This window comes from Chiloscyllium plagiosum, chromosome 25, assembly GCF_004010195.1.
Source record: "Chiloscyllium plagiosum isolate BGI_BamShark_2017 chromosome 25, ASM401019v2, whole genome shotgun sequence".
In the NCBI taxonomy this organism is placed as follows: Eukaryota; Metazoa; Chordata; class Chondrichthyes; order Orectolobiformes; family Hemiscylliidae; genus Chiloscyllium; species Chiloscyllium plagiosum.
In genome coordinates, this window is record NC_057734.1 from 27,885,067 (window position 1) to 27,907,586 (window position 22,520).

Below are 22,520 nucleotides of genomic sequence, written 5' to 3' on the forward strand. Positions count from 1 at the left end.
AATCAGTCCTTGCCTTTCCAAATACATGTACATCCTGTCCCTCAGGATTCCCTCCAACAACTTGCCCACCACCAATGTCAGGCTCACTGGTCTATAGTTCCCTGGCTTGTCCTTACCACCCTTCCTAAACAGTGACACCACATTAGCCAACCTCCAGTCTTCCGGCACCTCACCTGTGACTATCGATGATACAAATATCTCAGCAAGAGGCCCAGCAATCACTTCTTTAGCTTCCCACAGTGTTCCACCGTACACCTGATCAGGTCCTGGGAATTTATCCACCTTTACCCATTTAAAGACATCCAGCAAATAGAAATTATATTTTAAGTGTTTAGTGGTATTCTTCTCTAGATTTTTCGCGCATCAATTATTTATCTTTAATATTGAATAATACCAGAAAGACAACTTCCTCACTCTGAAGTTGTAATTAAAATGCATTTTGTGCATTCCTATCACAATTGAAGAGAAAATGTGACAATATATTTTAAAATCAAGCCAGCAACAGTAAGAGTTTTGAGTATATCCTTGCTATATATTATTAATTTGTACTTCCAAATCTCTTCTTCCTCCTGAAACCCACCTACACCTGCACCTTCCATGTATTCTTCTGACCAAACTGTACTATCTTGCCTTTACCTGTGTTGAGCTAACTTTCAGCTTTTTCTCCAATGTATTAATGTTCTCTTGTACTATTTTGCAGTGTTAGATGAATTCCAGAATGGCTCAATTAGTTCCCCCACAATATGGACCTTGAGCATTGCTGACAAAAGAGACATATGTGAAAGCTTTTCCATCTTGCACTCATTAGGATAAATGCCAGAATTCTAAATTTCAAAGGAAGCAACAATTTATACTACATTAGGAATGGGTGGTAATTGGTTAATTGCTTGGCACTTAAACTCTGGTTGAAACATTGTGAGGTTGTAGGTTTGCTCGCTGAGCTGATGGGGTTTTTTTCAGAGCTTTTGTCACCATGCTAGGTAACATCAGTGAGCCTCTGGTGAAGCATTGATTTTCCATCCCACTTGCTATTTAGGTGTCTTGGTTTGATAGGTGATACTGTTTCTCGTTCTATTTCTGAGAGGTTGGTAAATGGGGTCCAAATCTCTGTTTGTTAATGGATTTCTGGTTGGAATGCCAGGCCTCTAGGAATTTGCATGCATGCCTTTGTTTGGCTTGTCCCAGTCAAACTGATGTCCCTCTTCATCCTTGTGTATGGATTAACAAGACAGACTTCCAAAGAACGAAACCCGAAGGATCCAACTCATTCCATTTCTACGAATTACCAAAGGTACGTAAAGAGACCATAGTCTCACTTCCCAGCACACTGGCATACAGACTAGCAAAGGAACTGCAATATAAACTGAAACCCCTAGTAGAAGATGCAATGCACTCCATCAACTCGACCCAGGATTTCCTTAACATCATCAAAGATACCAAGGTAGACAACAACAAGATCATGGTTTATTTCAACGTGACTGCCCTATTCACATCAATAAACATCACCCCACCCAAAGAAACACTGGCCTCACTGCTAGGTGACCCAAGGATAGCATCCTCAAACTACTATACCTGTGTCTTGCAACCCACTTCAACTTCAACGACAAGATCTACAAACAAATTAATACAATGCCTATGGGATCACCAATATCAGGATGTATAGTAGAAGCAGTTATGCAGAGGTTAGAACGAACAGCCCTTCCCACGATCCAGCCCAAGCTTTGGTTCCACTGTGGATGACACCTTTTTGTCATCACGAAACACAATAAATTAGAAGAAAGCCACAAGCAATAAACAGCATCCTTACCGGTATAAAATTCACTAAAGAGTAAGAGAGCAATTACCAACTCCCCTTCCTAGATGTCACAGTAGAATGAAAAGCGTATGGAGAGTTGCAGACCAGCGTTTACAGGAAAGCCACACACACTGACCAGATACTCAACTACAGGAGCAACGCCCGAGCACCTTCAAACAGGCTACCATACGCTGCAGCACCCAGGACCTGCGAGAAGTCAAGGAACAACCTTACCCAATAAGCGCAGTCCGCCAATTCCTGAACAACAGACCTAAACAGGAAGACGCAGCACACCCAGAGACTCTACCCATCCTACCATACATCAAAGACATTTCAGAGATGACGACCAGACTACTCTGGCCCTGAGGCATCATGGTGGCACAAACCTACCACCACACTGAAACAGCTCCTGATGAATCTAAAGGACCCCGTACCTACAGCCAGCAGAACAAATGTCATCTACAAAATGCCCTGCAAGGACTGCAACAAACACTACATTGGACAGGCAGGCAGGAAACTAGCCACCAGGATACATGACCACTAACTGGCCACTAAAAGACATGACCAATCATTACTGGTATCCATACACACCGATGAAGAGGGACACCAGTTCAACTTGGCCAATACATCAATCCTGGGCCAAACAGAGACATTCACAGGCATTCCCAGAGGCCAGGCATTCAAACTGGAACTGCATTAACAAACACATCGATTTGGACCCCATTTACCAACCTCTCAAACAGAACTGGAAATGCTATCACCTACTGCAACAAACCAAGACACCTAAATAGCAAGTGGAACAGAACACACTTCACCGGAGGCTCACTGATGATGTTACCAAGCATGATGGCAAAACATCTGAGAACAAACCCACCAGTTCAGCGAGCAAACTTGCAACCTGATTCACAACCTGAGCTACAAAGCTTCTCCAAAATCTCTCATTATTGTGAAGCATGCATCAGTGAATTTTGTTTCCCACCTTTTTAATTAATTCATAAAAGGCACTATGCCTTGATATGTTGCTTTATCCTGTACAGGACAGGTTCTGAAGTTTGAATCGACTAAACCTTTGTAGCATAAATGAGCTACATTGTGCGCCCCAATGATAATCTTTAGTGGGTGTTGTTGTAATTCATAACCCAATTTGGGCACCATTTGTTGAAAAACCCTATCATGGGATAACACCTGACATTAAGTATTATGTCCTGAGTTTTGCAAGCATGAAATGGTTGAGTACAGTTAGTACTCTGCTTGTAGCAAGCAGCCAAAAGAATGTGCTGATATAATCTGCTGGTCATTAGAATATATAATGTTGTAGCCTGTCATCTGTTTTTTCCATAGCAAAGCCTTGACCAATCTGCATATGGTTTTGCTTACTTTTGAAATTTTGGTATGTTTGCCTCGACCCTGACCAGTGCAAACTTTGACTGTGGCTTTATTGCTGAAAAAAAGAAATCATGTGATGATGCAGAAAAATGTTTTGTTAGATGCAGATTGCCATGACTATTGTGGAATTAAGTTTATATGTTTGTTTAAATGACTGGTGAAATGTAGTAGCAACTGTCGGTTATTTATCTGAGGGGAAAGCAAATAATTGAACTTAAATCAGAAATATTGTTAATGTTCAAATTTCTAAAAGTAAATCTCCACAGTTCTAATTTGCTGCATTCTAATGTTCTGTCATTCTGATAGTGAACACTAATTTTGTATGAATTCTTGGCATTTGTTGCAGGTTAGGTTTATTTTTGAATACTGGTCTGCTGTTACTCTTATGATTTTTCTTTGAATGGGTGTTTCTGGATAGGAGATGGAAGAATATGTCCTGTTGTCGTTTTGTGATCAGGGAATTAGCAATTTGGTTGATTGTGGCTTTATTCATCATTATAATTCTTTTGGTTAAACAAAAGTAGTACACTGTTTAAATCTGTTAGATACAGAGAACCTGGGAAGACATCCTTTACACAATTCCTTGCCGTGAAAGGCCATGAACTAGCCTTTATTCTTCAAAAAAGTATCACTAGGAATAATTGATCTCATTGGTATTTTGTACCAATTGACTGACCCATCCCATATTATAATAGTAACCGCACTTTCAGGTACAGTATTGACTAGGAATTGCTTAATTATAAATTAAGACGAGGAAAAAGTCCTGTTTGTTTTTTTAGTTTGCAATGCAGTAAACAAGAACAGATTATAGCTTGCACTGTATGATACTCATTCATGCTATCTGGACAAATTCACATTGTTATGAGGGGAAATGATATGTGGAATGAATCTGTTTCAATTTATATCTAAATAGTAGATACATATGAATTCAAAGTAGACCATTTTGTCAACAAGATCATGGCAGATCTGTTTTTGATTTAAATTCTGCATTTCTATCTGCCACTGATTATTAACCCTAATTCCCCTGCCACACAAGAATCTTTTAGGGTGTAGGTTTGCTGTGCTGCAGCACAGCTTTGGGAAACAGAGGAGAACCACCTATACAACGTATTCAAGAAGAATGGATACTCAAAACATACAGTCTGCAGATTCCTCAAGAACAAACCACGACAAACAGACCAAACACAGCCAGAAACCCTAACCACCTTACCATACATCAAAGAAGTTTCGGAAATGACAGCCAGACTACTAATACCCCTCGGTATCCTAGTAGCACACAAACCCACCAACACTCTCAAACAAAAACTAACAAACTTAAAAGACCTAGTACAACCCATGGACAAAACCAATGTCATCTTCAAAATTCCATGCATGGACTGCCACAAACACTACGTAGGACAAACGGGAAGAAAGCTAGCCATCAGGATACACGAACACCAGCTAGCCACAAAAAGGCACGACCATCTCTCCCTCGTAGCCCTACACACGGATGAAAAGAAAACACCATTTCGACTGGGACAACACATCTATCCTGGGACAGGCTAAGCAAAGACATGCCAGAGAATTCCTAGAGGCCTGGCACTCCAACCACAACGCCATAAACAAACACACAGATCTAGATGCCATCTGTCAACCCCTCAGAAAACGAACAGGAAATGACATCACCACAAACCCCAGGAACCCCATCCAGGACAAACATATAAATAGAAAGCAGGAGACAACAGCTTCGCTTCACTTGGAGGTGGCCACTGATGATGTTACCTAACCAGGTAATGAAACGTCTGGATATCAAACCTACAGCTCAGCGAGCAAACCTACACCCTAAACCTCAACCTGAGCTACAAACCTTGCACACAAGAATCTATCCACCACTGCCCTGAAACTATTCAATGATTTTCCTCCGCCACCTTCTGATGCAAAGCGTTTAAAAGACACAGCCCTCAGTGAAACTTAGCTCATCGTTGCTGCCCTGCTGCAGAAAGAAATGACTCCTAAACTTGAAATCGTATATCATAGTTCGATTCTGACCCTCCAGTGGAAACATCTTTCCATGTTCACCTTGTCAAGACCATTCAGGATTTTTTACACTTCAATCTAGTCACCCGTTTTTTCCCTCTCCCGCCTTTAAATTCTAGTGGAAGCAAATCCAGCCTGTCCAAACTATCTCCATGAGACAACCCACTCATTGAGATATCAGTATAGTAAACCACCTCCAAAGTATTTATATCCATCCATAATATCCAAATGACAGTATCTGTGAATGAATTGAATATTAAAGTAATAAGGAGGAAGAAACTGAAACTTGTTTGTAAGTGTAGAGATGTCTCTTGGTCTCTCGACATTGGTCTATTTGGTACAATATTTTGATGCCAGTGTAAGTTCTTGCTGGATCAACAATTTTGTTCTAAAACCATGAAAAGTACAATGTTTGTATGCCCAATGAGCATGAGCAGCTTCTGGGCCATTGCTGTGAAACATAGTGTTCTTAAAATTGGTAGTCTTTCTCAAGATAGTGTCAATGTAGACTTGATGTCTCAGTGAAGTGAATAGAAAAGGTGCATATGTTTGTAAAGTTCATCTCCTAAGAATAAACTACACCACACTTTAAACGCCATCTGGTAAATACAGTAGTATGCTCACTTATTTTTCTTCTAGACCTTCATTTAAACCGTATCTTCCTGTTTATTTTCAATAGATTGCATTTCATTAATCTCTTTTGTTAAGCAAGGTATTGCTCTTACAACCTCTGCCTACTTCATATAGCCATTTTAGTCATTTTTGCAAACGTAGAGTTGGACAAATTGAATCCTGATGCTGTAATAATTACAGCTTGGTGAATACAGTAACCAGTGTTGCAACCTGTGGCAGACAGAAGCCATGTCAAGAGCAGGATGAGGAGAATGGTGAAGAGAAGTGAAGATCAGCCAGAGGAGCTTGAGATTGAAATAGTTGAGGAGAGCAGGGTGCACCAGGATGTAATTGGAAGACAAAAACATGATCCAGGAATGAAATGGAGCCACAGAGTATAATTAGAAGCCATTCTAGTTCATGACTCCAGAGTAGTGGAGGTGCAGCAAGCAAACTAACAAAGCAGTACAAGTGAGAAGATTTATGGAAGAGAAAATCAGAATTTAATTCACATTTCTTCTTTGAAAATCCACTTAATAGTAATGTTTCTTTGATTTTGTGGAGAGACTGATTCTCCTTCCACAAGATGTTTGAATTTTATTAGCTTCATTAGAGGCTTGTTTTGCTACCGCAACGTGTCTCTCAGAATGTACTCATGGAAAAGGAGTATTCCTGTCATGGGGCAATAAATCAAAATGGTTAAATTTTTGCCACATTTTAATGACTGTAGATTATGTGGTATTAAAAGATAAAGTGTAGAGGGAGAAAAGACATTGAGGTAGAGGTTGACCTTTAAATAAAAATGTTTTCTTTTCTCATGGCCTGTCAAAAATTGTGGCAGGAAATTGTCCTACAGTAGCCAGCAACCTTTGCATCTGTCAATGAGACCTTTTTATTTTCACAAGGCTGAAGGTAGATTCTATTCATTATTAGAGCAGTTATGTTAGCTGAAGATCCAAAGGTCATAGCCACTGACATTAGCCTTTTGATAAGATTGCCACCCTAAGCAGTAGTGCAACTAAAATGTAATCCATCTTAATGTGACTGTCTGCTATCCTAAACATTGCAACTGAAACAACATCTGTTGAAAACAATGGCGTGACCATAAAATGTCAAACATTATAACCTAATAGGTACAAGTCTTGTCTATCAAATGTCTTGTAAAACAAGTAGCCATCATTATCTAGGATTGTTATGTTAGGGTGTAAGAACTGCATTTATTGTTAAAAGTTGTGCTTGAGAAAAGTATTTTTTAGGCACCCTATCTTCATGCTTTTATAATAGATCTGGACATACCTGTTTTCTGAAAAATGCTTTCATATAGTTTCCCAATGGGTCAAGCATTAATGTGCTTTCCACACTCACTTTGTACAGCATGTCCTTTTCTCATCAAAATATTTTAGATGTATTTAAAATTACTGTGTCCATTCAGCTCTTGCTGAATAGCTGTAGGTTACAGCATTTAAAGTATGGTTTAGTTTTATCTTTTGAGATGAACTTTACACATGTATATGCCTTTCCTATGATGTGCCATTGTAAGAATTCGGTGAGTAACATGCACCATTTGTTGTGACTTTGAGCCATACATGCATTTCTAGTGAATTAGCTGAACTCACCTATTGAAATTGGATTGCTAGTTTGCTGAGGGGGGGAAAAAGACTACTGACTTTTGTAATGGAACTCATCTTTTTCTCAATGGTTAGGGAGATCAGAGTTGGTTATGAAGCCCTTACTTCCCTTCTCCAGTCACCGCTGTAATGTTCCCATTGTGGCAGCCCTCCTTCATCTTACCTGTGTCATTATCCTAAAGAGAGGAGTTGACTTTAGTTATGTGTTTTACATTTTTAAGTTGTCTAACATTTGGACAGCTCTTTCCTTTTGGTTTTGGTCAATACTGTTTTAAAGAAGGTTAACTTTTAAGCAAGCAAAACTTCCTTAGTTATGAAATGGCGTTTGTTGCCTTCAGCACTGTGAAGTTACGATTTCTTAGTTCTTTTCCTGTGTGTTCCTTTTCCACTTTGTAATAAATGCAGATCATAAAATGGAATGTGCTTCCAAGAACATTTCACTGTATTATCTTTTGGAGAAGGAATATTAATTGCAGATGCATAGTAAAAATACATGCAAAATGTCTCAGTAAAAACATTTTTTAATATAATGTTTTTGGTATTATTGTAATTGTAGATTAAATACAATAATGTAATTTTTATAATTATTTAACTGTTAGGGGTCATTATGTAGTATGCTTTCAACTCCAAATATGGTATTGCACTGTTTAGAACCGAGATCAGTGGTGAATGATCTGAACCAGACTTCAGAAATGGCAGATGGAGTTTAATTCAGATAAATGTGAGGTGCTGCATTTTGGGAAAGGAAATCTTAGCAGGACTCATACACATAATGGTAAGGTCCTAGGGAGTGTTGCTGAACAAAGAGACCTTGGAGTGCAGGTTCATAACTCCTTGACCGTGGAGTCACAGGTAGATAGGATAGTGAAGAAGGCATTTGGTATGCTTTCCTTTAATGGTCAGAGTATTGAGTACAGGAGTTGGGAGGTCATGTTGCAGCTATACAGGACATTGGTAAGGCCACTGATGGAATATTGCGTGCAATTCTAGTCTCCTTCCTATCGGACAGATGTTGTGAGACTTGAAAGGGTTCAGAAAAGATTTACAAGGATGTTGCCAGGGTTGGAGGATTTGAGCTATAGGGAGAGGCAGAACAGGCTGGGGACGTTTTCCCTGGAGCGTTGGAGGCTGAAGGCTGACCTTAAAGAGGTTTACAAAATTATGAGGGGCATTGATAGGGTAAATAGGCAAAGTCTTTTCCCTGGGGTGGGGGAGTCCAGAACTAGAGGGCATAGGTTTAGTGTGAGAGGGGAAAGATATATAAAAGAGGGCAACTTTTTCACGCAGGAGGTGGTACGTGTATTGAATGAGCTTTCAGAGGAAGTGGTGGAGGCTGGTACAATTGCGTCATTTAAGAGTCATTTGGATGGGTATATGAATAGGAAGGGTTTGGAGGTGCTGGCAGGTGGGACTAGATTGGGTTGGGATATCTGGCCGGCATGGACGGGTTGGACCGAAGGGTCTGTACGTCTCTATGACTCTATTCAGTAACAAAAACTGGAATGTTCCTGTTCATTTGTAATCTAAATATATTGTAACATTATTGTACATACATTTATTAGAGAAACTGCATATTTTTGAAAAGAGCCTGTGAAGTATGCATTTGTCCATCTTTTGTCACAACCAGTTTCAATCAGTAACTTGTCATTAGAAAATTGACTCTGTACCGCAAACAACCAGCACATGCTCAGTAAAATTACTTCGTGTTGAATGTTTTGGTCACTAATATTATATTGATACTGGCATTTTGAAAATTCTGCAATGTTGTCCATAAAAATAAGTAAATTGCCCATTTTTGAAGTGCATATTTTTGTTTGGAGACCAGTCAGTGTTGTAGTGAAATAAGATTTCAGTCTTTATGAATTTTTCTTAAGTCTACCGAGTAATGCTTCTAAATTGTCTAAATCACCTCTGTACAGTATGCTGCTAGATTACAAATTTCAAATTCAGTAACTGATCTCTTCATCAAATTCAATAGTGCTGAAGTAGGGTGGACTTTAAATGGGAAGTTGTGATGTTCTCAAAATGGGCAGTCTTGCTGACTATTCTAAGAACTTCAGAATATACTCTAACTTTCTATTGAATAGACATTTATCCTGTCCCCCACATACTTCAGATTGGAAAGCAGCTGACGAATATGAAACCTCACATTTTGCTCTTTGGAGAAGAAAAATTGCTTTGAATCCTCTTGGGGTTCAATTTAGAATCTTTCCCTTTGAAATTTGAAGAAGTGACAACATTGACTGTTCTATCCAAAGGGCTTTCTTAGTCCATTTTTCATAATTTAAACTGGGAAGTCTCGTCATTAACCCCCACCCACCCTGTTTTTTGGTAATTCTAGTAACCAGCTCACATCAGTTGACAGATGAGGTTTGTAGACAGTGAGATGTTGTCATAACTCCTTAGAATAAAAGATCGGCAAATTCCATTTAATATTTTAAGGCTGCTGATTTACCTAACCTTTTTCAGGCTTGCTGATTTCCTAGATTAGGTAATTTTTATTTTGGCTTTTTTTTGATGGTGATAATACCACACATTTATTTTGGAAACATTGGAAATTTGCACTGACCTTAATTTCTCCAAATCAGTTTTTTTTTGCTGGGTCAGGATGTACCAGTGAAAGAATTTCCTATAACCTGTAATTCTTCCAATGAATATAGATCTAATCCTTTCAGTCTCTTCCAAAATAATCTCCTTATCCCAAGGACCACTCTAAAGAGGTTTGTTACTCTGTCTTAGGACACGTTTGTCCTCCCTTGGAGAAGGAGACTAAAACTGCACAAAGCTCTCATGATGTGGCCTTCTCAATACCCTGTATAACTCGAAGAATTCTTAATTATTACATTCCAATCCCTTCATAACAAAAGTTAGCATACAATTTTACTTTCTTACTGTACTTACATATTACTTCTAAATACGATTAATTTAAGTGGACTCTGCAGTCCCCATAATTGTAAACATTTCCCAGTCTCAACCCTTTTTTTTTAGAAAAACTATCCATTCTTCTAATAAGAATGAAAAGTACCCATCCCTTTTAACAAGATAGTTTAAACCAATTCTTCATAGTAAAACTGTGAGAAAATCAGGACTGCAAATGCTGGAGATCAGAGCTGAAAAATGTGTTGCTGGAAAAGCGCAGCAGGTCAGGCAGCATCCAAGGAGCAGGAGAATCGACGTTTCGGGCATAAGTCCTTCTTCAGGAATGAGGTAGGTGTGCCAAGCAGGCTAAGATAAAAGGTAGGGAGGAGGGACTTGGGGGAGGGGCCACGGGGTGGTTGGGTTGGTTGGTGCGGGTGTCCCAGAGGTGTTTTCTGAAACGTTCCACAAGTAGGCAGCCTGTCTCCCCAATGTAGAGGAGGGCACATCGGGTGCAGCAGATGCACTAAATGATGTGTGTGGAGGTGCAGGTGAATTTGTGACGGATATGGAAGGATCCCTTGGGGGCCTTGGAGGGAAGTGAGGGGGGAGGTGTGGGCGCAAGTTTTGCATTTCTTGCGGTTGTAGGGGAAGATGCCAGGAGTGGAGGTTGGGTTGGTGGGTGATGTGGACCTGACAAGTGGTCTTTCCGGAATGCTGATAGGGGAGGGGAGGGAAATATATCCTTGGTGGTGGGGTCTATTTGGAGGTGGTGGAAATGACGATGTATCTGGAGGTTGGTGGGGTAGTAGGTGAGGACCAGTGGGGTTCTGTCCTGGTGGCGATTGGAGGGGTGGGGTTCAAGGGCGGAGGAGCGGTGGAGAGCATCGTCAACCACGTCTGAGGGGAAATTGCAGTCTTTGAAGAAGAAGGCCATCTGGTTTGTTCGGTATTGGAATTGGTCCTCCTGGGAGCAGATGCAGTGGAGGCGAAGGAATTGGGAATATGGGATGGCGTTTTTACAGGGGGCAGGGTGGGAAGAAGGTGGCGGAAGAATTGTTCGATGTCTTGCCGCATGTAAAGATCAGTCCTCATCCCCCTACGCTCCCGGATTAACGTGCTCAACACGCGGTGAGACATCGGACAATTCTTCCGCCGCCTTCGCCTCCGCGCCTACTTCTTCAACCAGGATTCTCGCCCACCCTCTGAAGACCCCTTTTCCCGCCTCCAACACACCCCATCCACCTGGATACCCCATGCTGGCCTCTTACCCGCCCTCGATCTCTTCATAGCCAACTGCCGCCGCAACATTAACCGCCTCAACCTGTCCGAACCTCTCACCCTCGCAACGTGCAGCTCTTCACTCCCTCCGCTCCAACCCCAACCTCACTATCAAACCGGCAGCCAAGGGTGGCGCGGTGGTAGTTTGGCGCACTTATCTTTACGTTGCTGAGATTAAACGCCAGCTCGTAGACACCTCCTCCTACTGCCCCCTTGACCATGACCCCACTCCCACCACCAAACCACCATCTCCCAGACCGTCCATAACCTCATCACCTCAGGGGATCTCCCATCCGCCGCCTCCAACCTCATAGTCCCACAACCCCACACCGCCCGTTTCTACCTCCTGCCCAAAATCCACAAATCTGACTGCCCCGGCCGACCCATTGTCTCAGGCTGCTCCTCCCCCACCGAACTCCTCTCTGCATACCTCGACACGGTCCAGTCCCCCTTAGTTCAAGAACTCCCCACCTACATTCGGGACACCACCCACGCCCTCCACCTTCTCCATGACTTTCGCTTCCCCGGCCCCCATCATCTTATCTTCACCATGGACATCCAGTCCCTGTACACCTCCATCCCCCATCACGAAGGCCTCAAAGCCTTCCGCTTCTTCCTTTCCCGCCGACCCAACCAGTACCCTTCCACTGACACCCTCCTTCGGCTGACTGAACTGGTCCTCACTCTGAACAACTTCTCTTTCCAATCCTCCCACTTCCTCCAAACCAAAGGAGTAGCCATGGGCCCTAGCTAAGCCTGCCTCTCCGTCGGATATGTGGAACAGTCCATCTGCAGCTACACTGGCACCACACCCCACCTTTACCTCCGCTCCATCGATGACTGTATCGGCGCTACCTCGTGCTCCCACGAGGAGGTTGAACAGTTCATCCACTTTACTAACACCTTCCACCCCGACCTGAAATTTACCTGGACTGTCTCAGACTCCTCCTTTCCCTTCCTAGAACGCTCCATTTCTATCTCCGGCAACCGACTCAACACGGACATTTACTATAAACCGACCGACTCCCACAGCTACCTAGATTACACCTCCTCCCACCCTGCCCACTGTAAAAACGCCATCCCATATTCCCAATTCCTTTGCCTCCGCCGCATCTGCTCCCAGGAGGACCAATTTCGATACCGAACAACCCAGATGGCCTCCTTCTTCAAAGACTGCAATTTCCCCATAGACGTGGTTGACGATGCTCTCCACTGCATCTCCTCCACTGCCCGCTCCTCTGCCCTTGAACCCCGCCCATCCAACCGCCACCAGGACAGAACCCCACTGGTCCTCACCTACCACCCACCAACCTCCAGATACATCGTCATTTCCGCCACCTCCAAACAGACTCCACCACCAAGGATATATTTCCCTCCCCTCCCCTCCCCTATCAGCTTTCCGGAAAGACCACTCCCTCCGTGACTCCCTCATCAGGTCCACATTCCCCACCAACCCACCTCCACGCCCGGCACCTTCCCCTGCAACCGCAAGAAATGCAAAACTTGCGCCCTCACTTCCCTCCAAGGCCCCAAGGGATCCTTCCATATCTGTCACAAATTCACCTGCACCTCCACACACATCATTTACTGCATCTGCTGCACCCGATGTGGCCTCCTCTACATTGGGGAGACAGGCCGCCTACTTGCAGAACGTTTCAGTGAACACCTCTGGGACACCCGCACCAACCAACCCATCCGCCCCATGGCTCAACACTTCAACTCCTCCTTCCACTCCACCAAGGACATGCAGCACCGCCTTCTTGCCCTGCAGTCTTCTTCCCGACCTCTCCGCCCCCACCTCCTCTCCGGCCTTATCACCCTCACCTTAACCTCCCTCCACCTATTGCATTTCCAATGCCCCTCCCCCAAGTCGCTCCTCCCTACCTTTTATCTTAGCCAGCTTGGCACACCTTCCTCATTCCTGAAGAAGGGTTTATGCCCGAAACGTCGATTCTCCTGCTCCTTGGATGCTGCCTGACCTGCTGCGCTTTTCCAGCAACACATATTTTGTCATCCTAGTAAAACTGTCCTTTCCTCAGTTGGTTTTATCTTTCAGTTCCAAAGTTGATTTCTCACCATTTTCTATAATTTTGTTTCTTCTACTGCTGACATGTTGAACTCTCAAATTGTTTTAGTTGTGGAAATTTGACTATACATGCTAGTTTGCCGAGGAGTGTGCAAACGGTTAAATATGGAAACAAGCCTAAGACGCTCACTGTCTGTCTTCCAATAAAATAGCCTATTCTACGAAATGGGATTTAACTAAACAAGAAATTAAATGATATTTTTCCATATCAAGCAATTTAGTTTCATTTGGCACTTCTGTATTTAAAGAAGAAAAGTTTGTATCTCGCTCAGTTATTTCGTTTTTCACATTTTGAAGGTTTTGATGAATGGTACACTTTATCTGCACACTATTAAATTCAAGTCTCCCCCTATTATATTAGCTCATACATATCTAGCCTCCAGCAGGTAAATGCATTAATTAAAACTAATTGTGAGGACATGGTCATAACAGTAATTAACAATAATGAATGATTCAGTGTTTACTTTTCGCCTTTTTAAAAAATAATTCACAGAATGAGGGCATTGCTGGCTCAGCCAAAGTTTATTGTCAATCGTTATTTGCCCAGCAGGCAACTAAGAGTCAACCAGTTTGTGGTCTGGAATCACTTGTAGACTGGACCAAGTCAGGACAGTGCTTTGCTTCCCTAAAGGGCATTAGTGAATCAGATCGTTTCCTCCAAAAATCGGCCATGATTTCATTAAGTTTTATTTTATTTCATTGAGTTCATATTCCACCAACTGCTATGGTAGAATTTGAATCTGAGTCCATTGAACGTTACCTGGGTCTCTGGATTAATAATCCAGTGATAATACCTCCAAGGCTTTCACCTAACTTAGTGTTTTGTTTAGTGAAGATGAATATATAAAAGTAAATATGGTTTACAATTGGGAATGGAATTTTGTCAAATGTAGAGTTTTTGATTTAATGGTTTGGGGTGATCCGCATTGAAGTTGATAATTTTTAAAAGGAAATTTTGAGTTTCCATTTAATAGCTTAAAAAAAAACGTTAAAAATTTCACAGTTAAGATGTTTACTGTATGAAAAGACTTAAAAATACTATCGACTAAAGATTTGACTTCTGGGCAGCTTCGAATGGAAAACCCAGTTTGAAAAAAAATTCACTGCACAAGGTATATATTACACTGCCTTTTTAGCAGACGTTCAATTCTTCTAGAAACGGCCAAAAATAATTTTTAGTTCTTGAGACTTTATTCTGTTCTTTTCCTTTCTCAGCCTAGTAACTTGTAACCCCAGAGCTGTATTTCACGGTAACAATATTAAAGCAAACCTCCCTCTACTACAAGCTGGGAAAACCTGCTGCTTTGCTAAAGCTCAGGAAATTGGTTCCTTATTGTGCTGTCACCCCCCTCATTCTAGAAACAAAATTAAATCCACAAAATATGTTTGGGTTTTTAAACTAAACCTTTTTATGTGAAAACTGAACCAAAAAAAAACCTGACAATTAGTGGGGTTGTATATTTGTTGATCACCAAATATTCTGTTTTACAATTTGTGTATTTCTGTTTTGTTTATCGCATCAGGAATTCTGGAAGATCAACGCTTAAATAGTCTACAGAATGGTACTATTGAGCAACAGATTGGGAATGTGTGGTACAATGCTGCGCCGTTATCGATATGGTGGCAAATTCCACAATATGTAATGATTGGGGTCAGTGAAATATTCGCAAGCATAGCAGGTACGTTTGGAAAACTAAGCTATTAAGTCTTTAGCTTATGCAAATAATTATCACCGTACATCCCAAAGTTTTTGTGTACACAAGTTGCTGTTGAACTTAATCAATATTCTTTAAAAGCAGCAAAGTCCAGATAATTTCATTAGATGTAAATAACAAGTGTTGTGGTTGTTTTATGAATGAGATTGAGTAATAAATTTGGAATTCATTTCTAGGTTACTGTGGGTGTATATTTTAACATTGTTCAGATATGGCCTGTTTGAATTTATGACAACAAAATTCCACTTCAACCACTTTTACTCAGTAGGAAGCAAATATTGCCACCAAGATTTCATGCTCCTGCTTTAGTTTTTATTCAAAATATCGTAATGTACACATACGTTTTCTTGCCTGTATAAGGATAGCCTATTCCAGGTACCAGTTGCATGTGCAACTTCAAAATTTGATTTGTTTTGTGTATGTTTCTACCTGTTTCACTGCCATCAAGAACAGTACTTTTTCTTGTTTATCTTCAAGCGACGTGTGCATCATTGGCTCGGCCAGTATTTATTGCTCATCCCTATTTGTCCTTGAGAAGGTGGTAATAAGCTAATGTCTTGACCTGCTGCAGTCCAAGGGGTGTAGATACATTGTGTTGCTAGGGAATTCCAGGATTTTTGACCCAGCAGCAGTGAAGAAATGGCAGCACAGTGCCAACTCAGGATGGTGTATGGTTTAAAGGGGAACTTGCAGGTGGTAGTGTTCCCATGCATCTGCCACTCCTGTTCTTCTGGGTGGTATTATGTATAGATAAATTATTTGCTACCTCTTTGGGACTTGATTAAGGTATTTTGAAAGTCATGCCACAGCAATATTGTATTCATCTCTGACACTTCAATATTTTAATTGTAGTTACACAGATCAAATACTTAATACTTTTTGATGCATCACATTATTAATCAAGGTGGAAGTTTAAAGTTGACCCTTCGATTTTTTTTTCATTGCCAAATGCATTGAAATTCTTTCGCGGTCATGCTTTTAGTTTGCCTCGCATTCGATTGCATTTATTTCATTTAATGGAGCTGCTAGATAATGAATATATGGTGATACCAATCAGGTGCAATTGATTTGTAAGCCAATAAGACATTACTGAAATCAAGGTTAACGTTGGATATGTAGGGTACACACGACCAAATCCTGAAAGTTCACTGGTCCCAGTCGTGGTTTGATACATTTGGAATCTTTTGTGGCATTTTGTAGATATCCAGTGTCAAGTAAAGTGATCTGTGCAGTTATAGTAGTAATCACTACACTTCTTTGGTAGTGTTAATTTCAAATTTTTTTAAATATAAAATAATCAGTGAGTTACTTCAGCTAAGTACAGGTGTTTTTTTTTTAATATCAATCTTCTTAAGAATAAAATCTGTGAATCAAATGTGGACTGTAAAATGCCAAGTGTGCTGGCTTTATTGCACAAACTATATTTTGTGCATTCTACTGAATGTTATTTCCACTGCATGTTTTATCTGTAAACATAGCAAATTTTCCATTGCCTTTTGCCAGAATCACGGCATCAGGTAGATTAAAGCAAACCCCTTATCTTGTGATTGAATTAGTTATCCATCAACTTCCACATTAAAATAATATGGTCATTGTGTAATTACAAAATATAAACATAATTTTCAATCAAGCCTTCTTGATTCATTTGCCTTGTACTTAGCGTAGTTCATCGGTTTGAAGCTAGCCAAGAAGTTGTCAGTGAGTAGCATTATATTGCAGCCCAGAATATATTGCAGTTTATTTAATAAGCTCACCCAGACTCAACCTAGTTGATCTTCTCGGAACTTCCTCCAATTCAGTATTTCTCCCCTCTGGTAAGAAGATCAAGATTGTTCACTGTATTCAAGGTCTGATCTAACTTGTGCCTTGCAGTTTTAGCAAGAACTCCCTATTTCATACTCCTGCTTTCCTTTTGAAATAAAGGCCAATATTCCATTTGTCTTTCCTGTTCTAGTCATTGTAGTGAGTTCCCTGATTGGACTAGATTAACAGTTCCAATCAGGGAACGCTGGCTGACAGGACCTGACACTCCTGTTTATATCTATGCTTTCTGAGAACTGGTTCTGACTGAGCTAGATCAGTGTCAAGAATTCTCCACATGTAAATAAAGGGTAATTTGGTGACAGGATACCAGCTTCTGTGGAGTTATTTCACCTATTATTCACTGAACTTGGATGCTGATGTTTTGTGATTCATGCATGTAGACCCTCAAATTCCATTACTTTCTTAGTCTTCCCATTTAAATGATATTCAGCTCTTCTGTTTTTCCTGCCATAGTGCATAACTTTGCATTCTAATATGGCTTTTTGTGAGATTAGATGTGGGGTGGGATTAAATGGGTAACAGTTCTTAGCACATCATGCAGCAGCTCCAATTAGCTGATTTTTAAAGTTTGAGACAGGAAAAGGAACAAGCAGGCAACCTGCTGCCAAGAGGTAGGTTGGAACTTTAAAATAGGTAAGTGAAGTTGAAAGCCACTCATTTACCCATTTGGCAGGTTTTACTATGGGAGTTTCCAGCAGCTGAAACAAGGCAAGGACAGGGGAGGAGAGAAAATGTCTTTACATCACTCCTTGTGGGGCAAGAAAGCCCCACATTTCTTGATCATCAGAACCCTCCACTTTGGGGTCATAAATCTGATTTGCCTGCTACTGCTATGTCCCTCCTACTTAAATGGATGTAATAGGTTCCCCACCTGGATGTTTACCTTATCAGTGGTAAAATACTCTCATTGTGGTGTTAAAAGTCTGCATCAAAATTCAAGAACCACAGCCTGCCAGGTAACCCCAATTTTTTGCCCTCTGTTGTCAACTCCATCTGTTCCATTCATGTCACATCCCTCTGTAAATATTGCATCAGTTGGGGCACTTGACTAGTTTTCATCTATTGACCTTAAAAATAGTTGTCTTGCAAGACCCAATACCTAGATGAATGCTCCACACCTGCAAATCCTTGTGGAGCTGTTTTAAATTTAAATATTTCGGCTAACTTTTCATTTGGAAGAATCTAGGAGTCTTTCCCATCAGCCTCAGGAGTATGTGCCAGTGTTCATCTGGCATTCTGTTCCTTTAAGGAGCATCCTCAGGTTGCTGATCGTGGCTTATGCAATGATATCACTGGGGGCATAGGCTCCTAGAACTGCCCCCACTGATTTGGGGAGTGAATCTACACTGTTGATGTTATTCTGCATCATACTCCAGCCATCCAATGAACTGATCTAATCACCCCCTCATTTGGCATTAGCTATGTAAAATGCTGAAAAGGCATTGAGAAAATAATTCCTAGGGAAACCTAGAAATTCTCGAGATAAGCTTTTCTGCCATAAAGTAGGCAGCAGATTTGCACAGGCCAAACTCCTCCAGACCCCTGTTTAATGGTGTAAGGTTGAATTGAGGTAGAAATTGGGTTCCTCTCCATTTTCAGGTTCCCAAATCTGAGATCCACTCTAATGATGATTTATTCCAATTTGAAATTTGATGCTTTTAATCTTTAAAAAGATGAGACGTAAAAATTTGCAGTGCCACACTGAAAAGCTAGTATTGGTTTTAAATGTATTTGCTTAGATTCATTTGCAATTGCATGTAAACATTAATATTCAATTACTGCACTTCTGTATAATTAGTGTAATATATCAAATTGAACAGTAATTAGCTGAATATGTGGAACTGGAAGTTGTTGCCTTAGTTTTACTATGTTATACATCTAATACAAATTAAATCTTGTACACCATACAATTTAAACTTTGTGACACCATATTGTATTTCTTTCCCATTTAAAGAGTAGCAAGTTATGAAATATAGGATAGAAAGTTATTTTCCAAATTAATTGGGGGGGGGGGAGAAAACGGCAACAGATGGTGTTTGAAGTAAAAAATTGATATCATTTATTCTGAACCTAAAGAAAGACAAAACTCTTCCCTCTGATGGGACAATCCAGAGCAAGAGCACATAACCTTAAAAATTAACTGCATTGATTGATGAAAGCATTTCCTTACACAAATGGAAATCTGGAAATCTCTACTCAAAACCCTTTGAGGATAGGCCAATTGAAAATATCACCAGCTATTTCTGGCTAAATGTGCTCCAGGTGGCATTGGCAGAAGATATTCACAGAAAACTGGTGGCATGGTGAGACTGGGTTCAAATGGGAAGTGCGTGCCAGAGACTGGCTTGGAAAGTAGGGATTAATATAAGGATTCACTGATTCTCTGTTGGGAATTCAAAATCCCTGCTTTGTGAACATATTTGAGGAATGACAGGGCTGTGGTCAAAGCTTTGCTGTATTTCCAGTCAGTCATTAAAAGAAATAGTGCAGGAATATTTTCAGCAAACCCATAAAAACAAATTACTCCCACTGCTTTAGAGCAGAATCGGAGAGATTATTCCTCACAGGCCCAATCAGAAGTTCTACAGGGAAGACCTCCTGCTGGCTCAGGCTAACTCACTCCTCTGAACACACCAGTTTTGATTGGTAAATGGAACAAATTTGCTTTGAGCTTAGAAGGAAAAAGAAAACTTTAGTCACTTTGTGCAAAAATTATGAATTTTCTTTCTCTCTCCAACTATGTTTTTAATGAAGTAATTTCACTCCCTGCTTGTGCCCATCTCAGTTACATGAACATTGGTTGCTCATACTTGATCACTCAATGAAATTCAAATCACACCAATCTCATCGCAGCCTGCCAAAATCCGAGCCAATTGCACTCCTGGCTTTTGCTTTGGTTTGAGGAGGTCTGAATTGAATTGGGCGATACAACTGCGCTTGATGCAATACAAATCAGTGACAGTGCCTAGTTATAATGGGAGTGGAATTCTTTTCCCGTTGGTTGCTGATGATGAATTAAGGGACTAATTTGTTGAAAACCTTTAAAATCTCTTCAAATGCTTTCTTTTGTCTTTGAGAGACTAATGCTAATTCTGCTGAGTTCCGAGACATTGAATGCATTGGCAATGCTAACATTTGTCCATTTCTACATTTAAATAATAGTTGCCCTATTTTTTTAATTCGAAGCACATGCCTCAAGTTTTCCTGTATTAAAATCCATCTACCAAGTTTTTGTCCACTCACTCAACCTGTGTATATCCCCATGCACATTCCTCGTGTTCTCATTGCAACATGCCTTCCCACTTATTTTTGAATCATCGGCAAATTTGAATACATTAAAATCTGTCCCCTTCTCCAAGTAATTAATAGAGTAATTAGAGGTCCTACAACTCAGCCTTGTGGCATTCCACTAGTTGCATCTTTCCAACCTGTAAAAGAGTAATTAATCCTGTCTTTTTTTAATGTTAACTGATCCTCAAACCGTGCCAATATATTACCCTCAATACTATGACCCCATATCTTGTGCACAAGCTTTTTATGCAGGAATTTATTGAATGCCATCAAGAAATCCAAATAAGAGAAAGTGAGGACTGTAGATGCTGGAGATCAGAGTCAAGGGTGTGGTGCTGGAAAGGCACAGCAGGTCAGGCAGCACCCGAGGAGCAGGATAATTGATGTTTTGGGCATAAGAGGTGATAGGTCGGCGAGGAGGGTGGAGCGGATAGCTGGGAAAGATGATAGATTGGTCAAGCGGATGGTGCCAAGTTGGAGGCTTGGGACTGGAATAAAGTGGGGGAAGGGGAAATGAGGAAACTGGTGAAATCCACATTAATCCAGTGTGGTTGCAGGGTCGCAAAGGTGGAAGATGAAGTGTTCTTCCTCCAGGCATCGGGTGGTAAGGGTTTTGTGATGGAGCTGGCCTGGGACCTGCATGTCCTTGATGGATTGGGACGGAGTTTGAAGTGTTCAGCCATGGGGTGGTGAGGTTGGTTAGAATGTGGATTTCACCAGTTTCCGCATTACCCCTCCCCTCTACCTTATCCCAGTCACAAGCCTCCAACTCGGCACTGCCCTCTTGACCTGTCCATAGTTTTACCACCTATCCGCTCCACCCTCCTCTTCAACCTATCACCTCCCCCATCCCCCACCGACATCTACCTATCGCATTCTCAGCTACTCCCCCCAGCCTAGCCCCCCTCCCATTTATCTCTCAGCCCCCTTGGCTCACAAGCTTCATTCCTGATGAAGACCTTATGCCCAAAACATCGATCTTCCTGCTCCTTGGATACTGCTTGACCAGCTGTGCTTTTCTAAATACACTACATCCACTAGTTCTCCTTTTATCAATTCTGCTTGTTACGTCCTAGAGGAACTCTTAAATTTTGTCAAATGTAAGTTCCCTTTCACAAAGCTGTGTTGACTCTTTGTTTATATTAAACTTTTTTAAAATGTCTTGCTATTCCTTCCTTAATGGACCTTTGCGTTTTCCAACAGCAGATAGTTTCCTACTTTCTAGCTCTCTCCTTCTTGAAAAGCAAGATGACGTTGACTATTTTTCAATCTGCTGGAACAGTCCAACAATGCAGAGAATTCTTTCAATCGATACCCAAAACTCTTGGATATAAGCCATCAGGTTCTGGCAACTTGTCTTCCTTCAGTCCTCATTTTGTCAAATACTTTGTCACTTATAATATAAGTTATAGAGATGTAAAGCATGGAAATAGACCCTTCGGTCCAACCCGTCCATGCCAACCAGATATCCCAACCTAATCTAGTCTCACCTGCCAGCACCCGGCCCATATCCCTCCAAACCCTTCCTATTCATATATCCATCCAAATGCCTCTTAAATGTTGCAATTGTACCAGCCTCCACCACATCCTCTGGCAGCTCATTCCAGACACGTACCAACCTCTGCGTGAAAACGTCGCCCCTTAGGTCTCTTTTATATCTTTCCACTCTAACCCTAAACCTATGCCCTCTAGTTCTGGACTCCCTGACCCCAGGGAAAAGACTTTGTCTATTTATCCTGTCCATGCCCCTCATAATTTTGTAAACCTCTATAAGGTCACCCCTCAGTCTCCCACGCTCCAGGGAAAACAGCCCCAGCCTGTTCAGCCTTTTCCTGTAGCTCAGATCCTCCAACCCTGAAAACATTCTTGTAAATCTTTTCTGAACCCTTTCAAGTTTCACAACACCTTTCTGATAGGAAGGAGACCAGGATTGCACGCAATGTTCCAACAGTGGCCCAACCAATGTCCTGTACAGCCGCAACATGACCTCCCAACTCCTGTACTCAATACTCTGACCAATAAAGGAAAGC

At 41.2% G+C, this 22,520-nt stretch overlaps 1 protein-coding gene across 5 annotated transcripts in view; it reads left to right on the forward strand.

Moving 5' to 3' along the window:
• slc15a4 (solute carrier family 15 member 4) overlaps positions 1-22,520 on the forward strand; it is a 228,407-nt gene that overhangs the window by 38,014 nt on the left and 167,873 nt on the right. For all 5 annotated transcript variants that reach the window (XM_043715789.1, XM_043715791.1, XM_043715793.1 and 2 more), the window contains exon 6: positions 15,184-15,339. In XM_043715789.1, the coding sequence (XP_043571724.1) occupies positions 15,184-15,339 (156 nt within the window). The remainder of the gene's footprint in view (positions 1-15,183; positions 15,340-22,520) is intronic.